Source organism: Centropristis striata, chromosome 5 (genome assembly GCF_030273125.1).
Source record: "Centropristis striata isolate RG_2023a ecotype Rhode Island chromosome 5, C.striata_1.0, whole genome shotgun sequence".
NCBI lineage: Eukaryota > Metazoa > Chordata > Actinopteri > Perciformes > Serranidae > Centropristis > Centropristis striata.
This window is the reverse complement of record NC_081521.1, coordinates 11,793,049-11,808,773: the sequence shown is the minus strand read 5'-3', so window position 1 is coordinate 11,808,773 and position 15,725 is coordinate 11,793,049. Positions and strand designations below refer to the sequence as shown.

At 43.6% G+C, this 15,725-nt stretch overlaps 1 protein-coding gene across 1 annotated transcript in view; it reads right to left on the bottom strand.

Moving 5' to 3' along the window:
* The window catches only part of ccdc120a (coiled-coil domain containing 120a), a 35,258-nt gene that overhangs the window by 3,484 nt on the left and 16,049 nt on the right, over positions 1-15,725 (bottom strand). The window contains exons 2-10 of the mRNA XM_059332481.1: positions 7,538-7,687; positions 7,310-7,424; positions 7,040-7,164; positions 6,842-6,955; positions 6,559-6,694; positions 5,521-5,577; positions 5,137-5,233; positions 4,159-4,913; positions 2,599-2,869 (exon numbers count right to left, since the gene is read on the bottom strand). Of these exons, the coding sequence (XP_059188464.1) occupies positions 2,599-2,869; positions 4,159-4,913; positions 5,137-5,233; positions 5,521-5,577; positions 6,559-6,694; positions 6,842-6,955; positions 7,040-7,164; positions 7,310-7,424; positions 7,538-7,585 (1,718 nt within the window). The 5' untranslated portion in view covers positions 7,586-7,687. The remainder of the gene's footprint in view (positions 1-2,598; positions 2,870-4,158; positions 4,914-5,136; positions 5,234-5,520; positions 5,578-6,558; positions 6,695-6,841; positions 6,956-7,039; positions 7,165-7,309; positions 7,425-7,537; positions 7,688-15,725) is intronic.

Here is a 15,725-nt window from a genome sequence, read left to right as displayed (position 1 = left end):
TACCTGTAAATGTGTTCTAACAGAGGATCTGTACCTGTACAGGTGTTCTAACAGGGGATCTGTACCTGTACAGGTTTTGTAACAGAAGATCTGTACCTGTAAAGGTGATCTAACAGAGGATCTGTACCTGTAAAGGTGTTCTAACAGAGGATCTGTACCTGTAAATGTGTTCTAACAGAGGATATGTACCTGTAAAGGTGTTCTAACAGAGGATATGTACCTGTACAGGTGTTCCAACAGAGGATCTGTACCTGTAAAGGTGTTCTAACAGAGGATCTGTACCTGTACAGGTGTTCTAACAAAGGATCTGTACCTGTACAGGTGTTCTAACAGAGGATCTGTACCTGTACAGGTGTTCTAACAGAGGATATGTACCTGTACAGGTGTTCTAACAAAGGATCTGTACCTGTACAGGTGTTCTAACAGAGGATCTGAACCTGTACAGGTGTTCTAACAAAGTATCTGTACCTGTACAGGTGTTCTAACAGAGGATCTGAACCTGTACATGTGTTCTAACAAAGTATCTGTACCTGTACAGGTGTTCTAACAGAGGATCTGTACCTGTACAGGTGTTCTAACAAAGGATCTCTACCTGTACATGTGTTCTAACAGAGGATCTGTACCTGTACAGGTGTTCTAACAGAGGATATGTACCTGTACAGGTGTTCTAACAGAGGATCTGTACCTGTACAGGTGTTCTAACAGAGGATCTGAACCTGTACAGGTGTTCTAACAAAGTATCTGTACCTGTACAGGTGTTCTAACAAAGTATCTATACCTGTACAGGTGTTCTAACAGAGGATCTGAACCTGTACAGGTGTTCTAACAGAGGATATGTACCTGTACAGGTGTTCTAACAAAGGATCTGTACCTGTACAGGTGTTCTAACAGAGGATCTGAACCTGTACAGGTGTTCTAACAAAGTATCTGTACCTGTACAGGTGTTCTAACAGAGGATATGTACCTGTACAGGTGTTCTAACAAAGTATCTGTACCTGTACAGGTGTTCTAACAGAGGATCTGTACCTGTACAGGTGTTCTAACAAAGGATCTGTACCTGTACATGTGTTCTAACAGAGGATCTGTACCTGTACAGGCGTTCTAACAGAGGATATGTACCTGTACAGGTGTTCTAACAGAGGATCTGTACCTGTACAGGTGTTCTAACAAAGTATCTGAACCTGTACAGGGGTTCTAACAGAGGATCTGTACCTGTACAGGTGTTCTAACAAAGGATCTGTACCTGTACATGTGTTCTAACAGAGGATCTGTACCTGTACAGGTGTTCTAACAGAGGATATGTACCTGTACAGGTGTTCTAACAAAGGATCTGTACCTGTACAGGTGTTCTAACAGAGGATCTGAACCTGTACAGGTGTTCTAACAAAGTATATGTACCTGTACAGGTGTTCTAACAAAGTATCTGTACCTGTACAGGTGTTCTAACAGAGGATCTGAACCTGTACAGGTGTTCTAACAAAGTATCTGTACCTGTACAGGTGTTCTAACAGAGGATATGTACCTGTACAGGTGTTCTAACAAAGTATCTGTACCTGTACAGGTGTTCTAACAGAGGATCTGTACCTGTACAGGTGTTCTAACAAAGGATCTGTACCTGTACATGTGTTCTAACAGAGGATCTGTACCTGTACAGGCGTTCTAACAGAGGATATGTACCTGTACAGGTGTTCTAACAGAGGATCTGTACCTGTACAGGTGTTCTAACAAAGTATCTGAACCTGTACAGGGGTTCTAACAGAGGATCTGTACCTGTACAGGTGTTCTAACAAAGGATCTGTACCTGTACATGTGTTCTAACAGAGGATCTGTACCTGTACAGGTGTTCTAACAGAGGATATGTACCTGTACAGGTGTTCTAACAAAGGATCTGTACCTGTACAGGTGTTCTAACAGAGGATCTGAACCTGTACAGGTGTTCTAACAAAGTATATGTACCTGTACAGGTGTTCTAACAAAGTATCTGTACCTGTACAGGTGTTCTAACAGAGTATCTGAACCTGTACAGGTGTTCTAACAAAGTATCTGTACCTGTACAGGGGTTCTAACAGAGGATCTGTACCTGTACAGGTGTTCTAACAAAGGATCTATACCTGTACATGTGTTCTAACAGAGGATCTGTACCTGTACAGGTGTTCTAACAGAGGATATGTACCTGTACAGGTGTTCTAACAAAGTATATGTACCTGTACAGGTGTTCTAACAAAGTATCTGTACCTGTACAGGTGTTCTAACAGAGGATCTGAACCTGTACAGGTGTTCTAACAAAGTATCTGTACCTGTACAGGGGTTCTAACAGAGGATCTGTACCTGTACAGGTGTTCTAACAAAGGATCTGTACCTGTACATGTGTTCTAACAGAGGATCTGTACCTGTACAGGTGTTCTAACAGAGGATATGTACCTGTACAGGTGTTCTAACAAAGGATCTGTACCTGTACAGGTGTTCTAACAGAGGATCTGAACCTGTACAAGTGTTCTAACAAAGTATCTGTACCTGTACAGGTGTTCTAACAGAGGATCTGTACCTGTACAGGTGTTCTAACAGAGGATCTGTACCTGTGTGTTAGCTGACTCCTACCTGCCATGCAGCGGGTGTCCATGGAATGTGGCGGAGTGTGGCAGCGTCTTTTTGTGATGCGGCGCTGCAGGATGATGACTCGTCTCCGTCTGATAGGTCGGCTGCTGGATGACACCATGAGTCCTCCGCCTTTCTTGCAGAGCTCCTCCTCCTCTGGCCTGACCTTTGACCCCGCTGTTCACCTTTGCGTTGAGACCTGCATTGACCTTTCCGTTGGCCTGGTTCTGGTGGGTGGAACCGATGGTGTTCCTAAGGTACCAGTCCCTCAGACCTGTCAGTCAGAGACACCAAACAGGAAGTGAGTATTTTCGCCGAACATGGCTTGTTGAGTTCGACAGCTGAATCGGTTTTAACCTCTGTTCCAGCTAGGAGACAAAACACAAATCTCTCTCTAATATTGTTAAATTGATATTAAATTGAATTAATTTGATCAGTTGTGGACGGTGTACAGAAGATGATGCAGCTGCTTTAACTTTCAGTGTCGACTTTGTCATGTTTTGGAAAGTTAAAATGCTGTTACATTTAGATGAGATACTGAGGCACAAAGACTCAGGGACTTCTGATTCATATTCAGCATCTGACTGAGACATTAAAAATTAAACTCTGACAACTTCTGCTGAGAATTAATGTTTAGAACGGCTCTTTGATGTTTGAGTCTGATCAAGGAAAACCTTGTTATTAACTCTGGCATCATGTTGATGAATGAATGTGACATTCTTATATAAAGGTGGACGTGACCTTGATAAACTGATATTGTAATTATTGCGACAACCTGATTAAATAAAGTTACTATAACAACTAAAGGTCTGTCGTTTAGTTTGTGTGATGTTGTCAGTGACATAATTGTGTTATAGATTGGCTCCTGGACAAATGGACTCAATCAGCAGGTGGTATTATAGTACCATTTTAATTTTGTCCGATGAGAAATCTGAAGCTGGTCTACAGGAAATATATAAACAGAGTGAAAACAGCAGAGCTCTTCTGGTGTTCAAAAAGCTCCAAACCATCAGCTTCTAATAAAAAAAAGTGTCCTGGTTTCATCTCCCACAGAAAGACTTCTGTTCTTTGTTGTTCAGCTCCGTGTGATTGTCCCTGACTCCACCAGGTGGCGTCACATCCTCTGACAGCAGCTCAGACTGTTTCTGCTGCAGTGACCCAGATTCATCTCATCATTAAACATTCAGCAGGTTTTATCTTCACATTCTGATTTAAAAACCTGCTGAAGATAAAATCTGTTCACTTACAGAGCCACAAGGGGTCTGCAGGACCAGGTCTGGGACCTGGGGTGGGGTCTGGCGGACCGGATCTGAGACCTGAGGGAGATCTGCAGGAACCAGTCTGAGACCTGAGGGAGATCTGCAGGACCCGGTCTGACAACCTACCACATGTTATTGCGGAGGTTAATATAAACTCAGCCAACATGTTCCATAAGAGTTGGGACTGTAGCAGCTTACAGCATCATGATCAGCAGGGGTTACCACCTGGTCACCAAGAATCAATAGTTGAACAGTTTGAACAGTTTGCGGCCTGCTGATGATAGCGGCCTGCGGTGGTTCTTACCTTCCAGGGCGAGTGCCTTGTGCAGGCTCCTGGTGGCGTCCTCCAGCTGTGCGTCCTGGGTGGGGGGCAGCTGTGGCGGACGGGGTGGCAGCAGGTGGGGATGGGGGTCCGGCTGGATGGCAGGCAGGAGGGGGTTTTGGGTATCGGTCTGCACTGGCAGGAAGGGGCCGCAGGATTTGGTGCGGGTCACTTTGACTCTGCGCTGATCGCCATGGTGACCGCGGTAGGTAGGCGGGGCTCCCGGGGGCTGCTGGGAAGAGAAGCCATTGTAGAGCAGCTGGTGGTGCGACGTGATTGGCTGCCTGCTGTTGGACTGCTGGCGCTGCAGCTGCTGCTGTTTCCCCCAAACGTAGTCCAGCAGGACCTCACTGTATCCGCCTCCTCGCCCCCGCCCTGCCCCTCCCCCCTCTGTCAACCCGTTATTTGTCCTTGCCCTCGTCTGTGTGTCCATCAGCGGCCCGGCTGCATTCGTTCCTCTGGACCCCGGCAGGCCGTTTACCCACAAGCCCCCCTGCTGAGCCCCCCCCTCCTCCTCTGGGGGAGCGATGCGGTCCAGCAGGCCATCAGAGCTGTTACTGTGGCGAGCCATGTTCACCCTGACCCCGCCCTCCACCGCTGGATCAGAGGGGCCGGAGGAGGAGGAGGAGTCCTGAGAGCGGGGGGGGGGAGGGGGAGGATGGAGGTGGAGGGGAGGAGGATGGGAGGGAGGCAGGGGGAGGGGCTTATGGATCTGAAGAGTCTCTGGATGGTCGGTCCTGAAAGACGAGACGGACATACAGTAAGCTAACTGCTAACTGTTGGCTAACTCCAACTGCTAGCTAACTGTTGGCCAACTGCTAACAGGAGAGAGGACAGACTGTGGACAGACAAGCTAACGGCTAACTGTTGGCTAACTGTTGGTAAACCGCTACCTGTTGGCTAACGGATAAGAAGGAGGAGAGGTATTTCGTCAGACCTTCAGTCTCTCAATGTGTGTACCTGTTGTGCAGTGAGTTCCTTCTTGTTTTGTTTTGGTAGAAAATTTCCACAGGAGAACCAGCAGAGACCAGACTGACCAACTGAGACACTCCGTCATCTGACACACACAGGACAGGAGGAGAGACATATTGGTGCTCTGATAAATGATTATTAATATGATGTGATGACATGATGTGATCTGAAGGTTATAATCATCACGTCACATAAAATTTTTAAATATGACATTCACTGTTTGTTTGTTTGTTTTGGTAATGTCACTGTGTATATTACAGATAGGAAGTGAGGGATGAAACTACCAAAATAAGAGCACAAGAAACTGCAGTGTTTGTTATATAATGTATTATACAGTGTGACCAGCAGGGGGAGTTGTGTTGTGTTTGTTACCGTTATCCAGTCCTGTGGAGTCTGATGTGGAGCTGCTCTCTGACCTAACAGTGTCATCTGCACGCACGCACGCACACACACACACACACACACACACACACACACACACACACACACACACACACACACACACACACACACACACACACACACACACACACACACACACACACACACACACACACACACACACACACACACACACACAGACCAAGTCAGAATAAGGGCAGGAACAAACAGGTTTCCTCGTTTTCCTGAAACAATGGCCTTTCATCTGCTGCCAGCTGAGTGTGTGTGCGTGTGTATGTGGGTCTGTGTGTGTGTGTGTGTGTGTGTGTGTGTGTGTGTGTGTGTGTCTGTTGATGAATGAATGGAAAGTTTTCAGGCTGTTTCTGTCTAGAACAGAGAAGACGTGTCCACACACAGTTTTTAGAAACTTTTTTATATCCATCCAAATAAGATTCCATTGTATAAAAAGGGTCAATCCCCACTGAGGAGAGCCCCACCATTGTTTTCGCGTCAAGTCTATTTTTGTCACATTTTGTGCTTTTTGCATAGATAGCTGTTTAAATCACACAAATAACCCGCTGTATATGTGTTTTGAACTTTTTAACTGCATCTACATTCACAGTGCTGCCAGTCTGCTTGTGTTCGTGTTACCTGACATGCTGATTCCCCTGACTTGCAACAGTGGATGGAGAAATAAAAATCAGTCAATCACTGTATACAAACATTTTCTTTTTTAAACTATAAAGTAAATCAGTAAATTTCTGCTGTCAGTCAGCCTGCTGAAGACAGTTTAAGTAAATAAGTTCAAAACACACATACAGCGGAATATTGGTGTGATTTAAACAATTTAAACAAAAAACAGCTACGCAGAAAACGCTTCACTTAGCATATATACGTGCCGCTCACGTCTTGATAAAATCTTGCTCCCTGTGGGGATTCCCAGTCAGTTGAATAAAAACAGAACTGCAGAACTTCATCTCCCACAATGCACTACAACATTTGTGACATGTTACTGTGTGTGTGTGGTACCTGTGTGGCAGCCTCGGTGTACGGTCCTCTTGCCGTGGTGTGTGTGTGTCTGTGTGTTGTGTTCAGAGTCGCTGTGTTTCCTCAGAGCACCGCTGAATAAAGTTTTTTTCGGCTTCAAACGCTGAGAGTCTTCCTCCTGAACACACACAGACACACACATTTTGTAAATAAACCTAAAGATAAAGGGCATATTTTTGCCGCCAGCAGGTTTTGGGGCTCAGAGAATTCTTTTATAAAAAATGTAACATCAGATGAGCGACAGCAGGAAGGTGACATGTCTCACCTCTGCTCGACACTTTCTGTTTCCCTGGTGAGACGACCCTCCACGCCGTCGGACACACGGCGGTTTCTCTCCGGCCTCAAGCGGAAAGTCACTGGGCACCGCGCCCGTCAGCTCCTGACCAATCACAACACAGGATCACACAGCTGTAATGACTCTCAGCTCTGATTGGACGATCACTGCTCCAGTGACATCACTCACCGCCTCCTGCAGACAGATGCGTCTGAGCTCAGCCAATCGTGTGCTCAGCAATGCCTGCAAGCCCCGCCTCCTCTCCTGCAGCTCTGCCATTCGCTCCCTCTGCTTCCTGTCGGGACAGGTGAGGTCTGCACACACACACACACACACACACACACACACACATACATACACACACACACACACACACTGTAACAGCTGTCTTCATGCAGCACAATATTGTTTGTTATTTTATTGCTCTGTTGTTTGTTGTTGTTTTTTGTTTGTTCTCACCAGGTGCTGAGATGAGTTGACCTTTGACCTCCATGGCTCGTGTGTCCCATGTGACCCCGCCCCCTCCGTCCTCGCTGCTCGACTCGTGTTCGCCACCCCACACACACTCGCTCACCTGCAGAGCACATTCAATCAAACTTTATCGTCATCAATCAATCAATCAATCAATTAGTTAATCAATCAATCAGCCAAAGAATCAATCAAATAATTTATCAGTCAGTGACTCACCTTGTACGTGGGTTCATAAGCGCTCCAGTAGTTCACTCCTGTGGCCATCAACAGCCTGAACACCAGCTGTTAGCTGTAAGCTGTTAGGTGTTAGCTGCAGTTCCAAGGCTGGCCTGTAGAGGGAGTTAAACAGTCTTCAGTTCCTCTGACCTGATGACACAACAGAAGAAGAAGAGGACAGGATGAGAACCAATCAGCAGAACAACTGGGTTTGAACTGATCTCATTGGTTCCTGCTGACAAGATATACATTCAGCGGCCAATGCATTGTGTACCTGTTCAACTGCTTGTTAACGCAAATATCTAATCAGCCAATCACATGGCAGCAACTCAATGCATTTAGATATGTAGACAGTAGGCCCTTTCATAGTGCAAAAGTTGCCGTAAAGATCTGTGCCAGATTTGCACCTTAGGGCGTTCATGGTGATCCCGCATGCGCAGGCGGAGGCGTTATTTTTGTGCCCTTTCACAGTGCAGTCCGGCATCGCGGAACAAGGTGGGAGGAGACGATAGTGACGTGCAACAGAGCAGCAGCAGTGCTGCACAGTAGCACAGTGCTAATGGGCTGCACAGTTAGCTCTGTAGCAGTACAGTGTGTCTGTGCTGCAGCAGGATGTGAACAGTTAGCGATGTTGTTTACAGAAAGCGGACACTTTGTGTACAATAAGCGATGCCAGTTTATTTACAATAAGCGACGGACACTCTGTGCACAGTGTTTACAGAAAGCGGACACTTTGTGTACAATAAGCAATGCCGGTTTGTTTACAATAAGCAACGGACACTATGCACAGTTAGCGGCGACGACTGCAGTCATTGTGCATGTTGCTGAACATGATTTGATGACTGTCGGACTCAGTGGGAGGCGCGTTTCTGATTATACGTCAGATATTTTACACCTTGCCGGCTTGGCCAATTCATAGTGATCCCGCCCCCAACAGTCAACAAATTTTACGCCTCTGTTACTACCTCTGAAGCACTTAGTGCAGGCAAGATGTTAAAGCGGTGCAAATATCATGGCATGAAACAGCAGTATGAAAGGGCCCATGGGGACTTTAAGTGATTTTGAAAGTGACATGATTGTTGGTGTCAGACGGGCTGGCCTGAGAATTTCAGAAACTGCTGATCTGACAGCCATCTCTAGGGTTTACAGAGAATGGTCCCAAAAAGAGAAATATCTAGTGAGAGGCAGTTATCTGGGCCAAAATGCCTTGTTGATGCCAGAGGTCAGAGGCTAGACTGGTTCCAGTTGATAGAAAGGCAACAGTAACTCAAATAACCACTTGTTACAACCAAGGTATGCAGAGGACCATCTCTGAACGCACAACACGTTGAACAGCTGCAAAACACATTTAAGACAGCTAAATAAATAAAAAAACCCACATCAGTTTAAGTGTACACTATATTTATAATGTCTTTGTTGTCATACACCTTTCTGGCGGGGAACTGAAGCCGTTTTCTGAACTCTCTTTAAACCTACCAGACTCCACTGACAAAAACACTAATTTACCTCTCAGAACACACGAGTTGCTGGTTTATCTCTGCCTCCGTCAGTTAAATTGTATTTTTTACTTTTTCCAACCTGTTTTAAATCACCAAAGACTCACAGTAACAAAAACACACTAAGTGGTGGATGCAGCAGTAAATCAACCACTTGCATGTCCTGTGAGGTAAAAATACTGTTTCTGACAAAGGAGTCTGGAGGGTTTGAGGTGAGAATCGATGCATATAATGGCTTCAGTTTCCTGTCATTAAGGACTGTCACACCGCAAAACAATGCAGAGGAAATATTCAATATATAGCATACACTTAATCTGATCAATTAGTTGGTCCTTTTCCCCAGACGTTTGCTTCTCCAGCAGGCAACACACTGACTGTGATAATAAAAAACCTCATGCAACCTCAACTATCCCTCAGTTTGTCTGTTTTAATTACCAAAACTGAATGTGAATGACTTTCTCTGTAAGCAGTTAGCCACCATGGTTAGCCACTGGAGCTAACTAAGATTAAGATTAAGATAAAAAATTTGATTAAGATTAAGATTAATTACTTTATTAATCCCACAATGGGGATATTCAACCTCTGCATTTAACCCATCCTTTTTTACACACAAGTGAGCACACCATGCAAGGAGCATTTACAGCAGAGAATCAAAGATAAGGAGGATAAAAAACACAAGTTTACAGTAAAGTTTACAGCTGCTCACTGTCTGGGACTATTTTCAGTGGCGGATAAATCCACATGTGATGCAGCAGTGTGTTGTTGTTTTTTACAACCACAGAAGAAGAGCTTAAGCCACAGACAGACAGGTCAGGTTCTCTCTCAAACACACACTCTGCAGGTTTATAGACAAAACAAAGTGTTATCTGCAGACAGGAAGTGATTTTTCAGACAGTAAACACAGAGGTGAGGTGCAGACAGAGGTGAGATGCTGCGCTGTGATTGGCTCGTTATCGTCTCTGAAACCATGGAAACAATAACTGACCTGAATGACTCTTTGGATTCAGATTTAGATTCTTTTTGCACACACACTGAAAGAGCAAGCAGTGATTCTGTCCTCTATTTAACCAGTGAACACACACCATACTAGCAGCACCTCAGCCCCTGACCTGTCCGTCCTGGGATTCGTACCGGCGATCCTCGGTTTACAATCCTGATTATAATCTTGAGGCGACGACCTGAAGCATTAACTGCTGTTGCAAAGTGTCATCCAGAGTTCATACTCTTGAAATAAAAAGTCTCTGCTCTGCATTATTTCAGGAGGAAAGTCAGAGTTTATATTTTTTGAATGAAACTTTCACATCCTCTCCGGCCTTTCCCAAAAATCCCTTTCTCTCCTCCAACTGGTTCAGAACGCAGCAGCTCTGCTTCTTATCGGTTTTAACAGACGTTGATTTTAAGATTTTACTGATCACTTTTAAAGCTCTTCACTGCAAAAAAGGTGTGTCTAAAAACAAGATAAAAACACTAAATCTGAGGGAAATGATCTTGCTGCATGGACAGATAATTTCACTTTTACATTACATTACATTACATGTCATTTAGCAGACGCTTTTGTCCAAAGCGACTTACAATAAGTGCATTCAACCTGATGGTACTAGACATAGACCACAGGAATCAAGTAAGTACATAACTTTAAGAGCTAACTGTCATTGCTACAGGAGTGCTATATGTTAAAGAAGAAAAGAATAGAAAAGAAGAAGAAGAAGAAGAGCAATTTTTTTTTTTTTTTTTTATATATATATGTGTTAGGTGACCATGGCTTAACCGAGGTATTGTTGGAAGAGATAGGTCTTCAGCCTGCGGCGGAAGATGTACAGGCTGTCTGAGGTCCTGATGTCGGTGGGGAGCTCGTTCCACCATTTGGGAGCCAAGACAGAGAAAAGTCTGGAAGAGGTTTTGAGGCGAGTTGACCCACGGAGGGTGGGAGTCGCCAGCTGTTTGGCTGATGCAGAGCGGAGAGGACGGGCAGGGGTGTAGAGTTTGACAAGGTCCTGGATGTAAGTAGGACCTGAACCATTAGCAGCAGAGTACGCCAGAGCTAGAGTCTTGAAGCGTATCCGAGCAGCCACAGGTAGCCAGTGCAGGGAGCGGAGGAGGGGTGTTGTGTGTGAAAATTTGGGAAGATTGAAGACCAATCGAGCAGCTGCATTCTGGATGAGTTGCAGAGGTCGGATGGCTTTGGCAGGCAGACCTGCCATGAGGGAGTTGCAGTAGTCCAGGCGTGAGATGACCAGTGCCTGGACCAGGACCTGAGCTGCCTTCTGAGTGAGAAGCGGACGGATTCTCCTGATGTTATGCAGCAAGAATCTGCAAGATCTGGTGGTAGCGGTGATGTTTGTGTTGAGGGACAGTTGGTTGTCAAGAGTCACGCCAAGGTTCTTGGCGGTTTCTGTGGAGACAACCACTGTGTTCTGGACAGTGATGTGGAGGTCAGTGGTGGGGGAGCCCTTCCCTGGGAGGTAGAGTAGCTCAGTCTTGCCCAGGTTGAGTTTGAGGTGGTGCGAGGACATCCACTGGGAGATGTCGGCCAGACATGCAGAGAAACGTGCTGCTGCCTGTGTTTCAGACTGGGGAAATAAGAAGATTAGCTGGGTGTCGTCGGCATAGCTATGGTAGGAGAAGCCATGCGAGTGGATGAGGGAGCCAAAGGAGTTGGTGTAAATCGAGAAGAGGAGCGGACCAAGGACCGAGCCTTGAGGGACCCCGGTGGTGAGTAGACAGGGTTCTGAAACAGAACCCCTCCAAGTTACACGGAAGGTGCGGTCCTTGAGGTAGGATTTGAGCAGAGACAGGGCAGAGCCAGATACTCCCAGGTGGTGAAGGGTGGAGATGAGGATCTGGTGATCCACAGTGTCAAAAGCTGCAGAAAGGTCCAGTAGAACCACCACAGATGAGAGAGAGGCTGCCTTCGCCTTGTGAAGCTGTTCAGTCACAGCGAGAAGGGCAGTCTCTGTTGAGTGGCCCTTCTTAAAACCAGACTGGTGAGGGTCAAGGAGGTTGTGCCCATGCAGATAGCAGGATAGTTGGTTGAAGATAGCCCGTTCCAGAGTTTTGGAGAGGAACGGCAGGAGAGAGACGGGTCTGTAGTTGTCCACTAAGGATGGGTGGAGGGTGGATTTCTTTAGGAGAGGATTCACCCTTGCTTCCTTCCCACTTGACAAGATTTCTTAAATTAAGATTATTAAATCCTGAAATAAGCATGTTGTACGCTTAATATAAGAAATTAACTCTTAAAACAAGATAAATTAAAGCTGCAAGCAGCGATGAACTGGCCTGAGCAGAGTGACCTGACTATTATTTGTTTCTTATCAAGATAAAAAAAAACATTAGATTTAGAAGTGTTAGATAATTTATCTTGTTTTAAGAGTTAATGTCTTATTTTAAGCGTTCAACATGCTTATTTCTAGATTTAACAAACTTAATTTAAGAAATATGTCAAGTGAAATTATCTGTCCATGCAGCAAGATCATTTCCCTCAGATTTAGTGTTTTTATCTTGTTTATCTTGCAGTGTTTTAGATCTGGCTCCTAGCTAATTAACAGAATATTAACTCCATATAAGCCGACCCTCGTCCTCAGATCCTCGGGTCTTTCTGATCGTTCCAAAGTCAAAACTAAAAACCATAGGTGAGCAGGCTTTCTCCACCAGAGACCAGGCTCTGGAAGGAGCTGCCTGAGGAGATAAGGAGCTCAGAGTCACTAACTTCTTCTAAATCACTTTTTAAAACCCACTTTTATAGACTTGCTTTTATGTAATGCTTTCTATCTCACCAGTCCTTTTACTTCTTCACTTTTTACTTTTTTACTCCTTTTATTTTATGTGTATGTGAGAATGTCTTGTGATTGTTCCTGCTCTGTGTCTTATTGTTTTTCTTTTAATGTAAGAATTGTTTTTAGCCTTATAGCATCATTCTCCTTGTGATTAACTGCTCTCTGTCCAAGCACTTTGTAAACTGCTGTTTTTAAAAGGTGCTATATCAATAAAGTTATTATTATTATTATTTTGTAGTCCGTCTGCTGGACGCTGTGGTCAGTGAACTCCACCCACCAAGTGTAACTACAGTGAGACTGAATGCCGCGGCATGTCGTCCTGTTGGACTCTCCGAGGACACAACGTCCCTGAGAACAGGAAGTGCAGCCCAACAGGAAAAAGGAAGCAGGAAGTGAACGATAAAAAGAGGAAACCAGGGAGACACACAAACACAAAGACACACACACACACAGCTGCAGGTCAGACAGGTGATCGCATGATAGTTATGTAACAGAGTCACGAAGTGTTGTGATGATGTCACTGATGACCACCAGCTGTGTGTGTGTGTGTGTGTGTGTTCTTGTACTTCCTACAAAGTGAGGACCACAACACGTTTTTAACCAACAGAGTGAGGACATTTTTGCAAAGTGAGGACATTTCACTCACTTCTTTAAAGGCTTTTTGGAGATTTCAGACTTTGTTTTAAGGGTTAAAGGTTACATGATAATGATAACTAACTTAAACTGTATTGTGTGGGTACAAAACTAACTAAAATTATAGTGAAAATGTCCTTCGTTTTCGTCTTTGTCAACTTTTTTCATACATAATAAAGATGGATAAGGCAAAGGAAATAAAGGCAAAATTTACTGTGACCTCTTTTAATCTCCCACTCAACAAATACCACATTACAAAAAACTAAAACTAATAAAAAACTAAACTAAAACTAAAGCATTTAAAAACAAAACAAAATTAAAACTACTGAAAAATCCAAAACCATTATAACCTTGCTAGGGAATTCACTGTTCCAATGAGGGTCCTCACAAAGATAGAAGTACAAGAATGTGTGTGTGTGTGTGTGTGTGTGTGTGTGTGTGTGTGTGTGTGTGTGTAGCTTGGTGCGGTCTGTTATTACTATATATATTGTAGTTATTATAATATATGATTCTGTCAGGTTTTACCCTGAAACAGGAGAAATGAATATAAGATTCTGTTGCTCTTTAATTTGAAAACCTGGTGCTTGTGTCAGTCTGACCTCAGATCAGATCTGACGTCATCAGTTCCTTCACAGCTGGTTTTAAACTTATTAAATATTCTCAAATTAAAAAACAGTGATTTGTCGGTTTCTGTCCTCCGGTTGTTTGTTCTTTTGTTTCTGTCTCAGATGGAGGTGAGTTTGTTTCTGTGACCTTGCTGTCTGAGTGTTGCTGTGAGGGGGGAGGGGTGTTAGCCCCCCGCCCCGGTGGGGTGATGTAGCTCTCTGCCTGAACAGCTGATAAAACAAACACAGTAAGTCAGATACAAACCTGCAGCTTTGTAAAATACAAATAAATACAAATAAATTACATTTATGTTAATATGATTTCAAAATCTTCACATTCTGTTTATTGAGACAGCGTCCCAACTTTTATGGAATCAGGTTATAAAAGCATCACTGAGCTGCGATAAGTGATTGATTACTGATTACTGACTGTATAAAGTGAGAAGTGAAAATATTAAATTTCCCGTTAAACTGTAACTGCAGCTATGTTACATACAGTAACTCTACTGTAACTGTTACTATGTTACATACAGTAACTCTACTGTAACTGCAGCTATGTTACATACAGTAACTCTACTGTAACTGCAGCTATGTTACATACAGTAACTCTACTGTAACTGTTACTATGTTACATACAGTAACTCTACTGTAACTGCAGCTATGTTACATACAGTAACTCTACTGTAACTGTTACTATGTTACATACAGTAACTCTACTGTAACTGCAGCTATGTTACATACAGTAACTCTACTGTAACTGTTACTATGTTACATACAGTAACTCTACTGTAACTGCAGCTATGTTACACACAGTAACTCTACTGTAACTGTTACTATGTTACATACAGTAACTCTACTGTAACTGCAGCTATGTTACATACAGTAACTCTACTGTAACTGTTACTATGTTACATACAGTAACTCTACTGTAACTGCAGCTATGTTACATACAGTAACTCTACTGTAACTGTTACTATGTTACATACAGTAACTCTACTGTAACTGCAGCTATGTTACATACAGTAACTCTACTGTAACTGTTACTATGTTACATACAGTAACTCTACTGTAACTGCAGCTATGTTACACACAGTAACTCTACTGTAACTGCAGCTATGTTACATACAGTAACTCTACTGTAACTGCAGCTATGTTACATACAGTAACTCTACTGTAACTGTTACTATGTTACATACAGTAACTCTACTGTAACTGCAGCTATGTTACATACAGTAACTCTACTGTAACTGTTACTATGTTACATACAGTAACTCTACTGTAACTGCAGCTATGTTACACACAGTAACTCTACTGTAACTGTTACTATGTTACATACAGTAACTCTACTGTAACTGCAGCTATGTTACATACAGTAACTCTACTGTAACTGTTACTATGTTACATACAGTAACTCTACTGTAACTGCAGCTATGTTACATACAGTAACTCTACTGTAACTGTTACTATGTTACATACAGTAACTCTACTGTAACTGCAGCTATGTTACATACAGTAACTCTACTGTAACTGTTACTATGTTACATACAGTAACTCTACTGTAACTGTTACTATGTTACATACAGTAACTCTACTGTAACTGCAGCTATGTTACATACAGTAACTCTACTGTAACTGTTACTATGTTACATACAGTAACTCTACTTTAACTGTAACTAAGTAA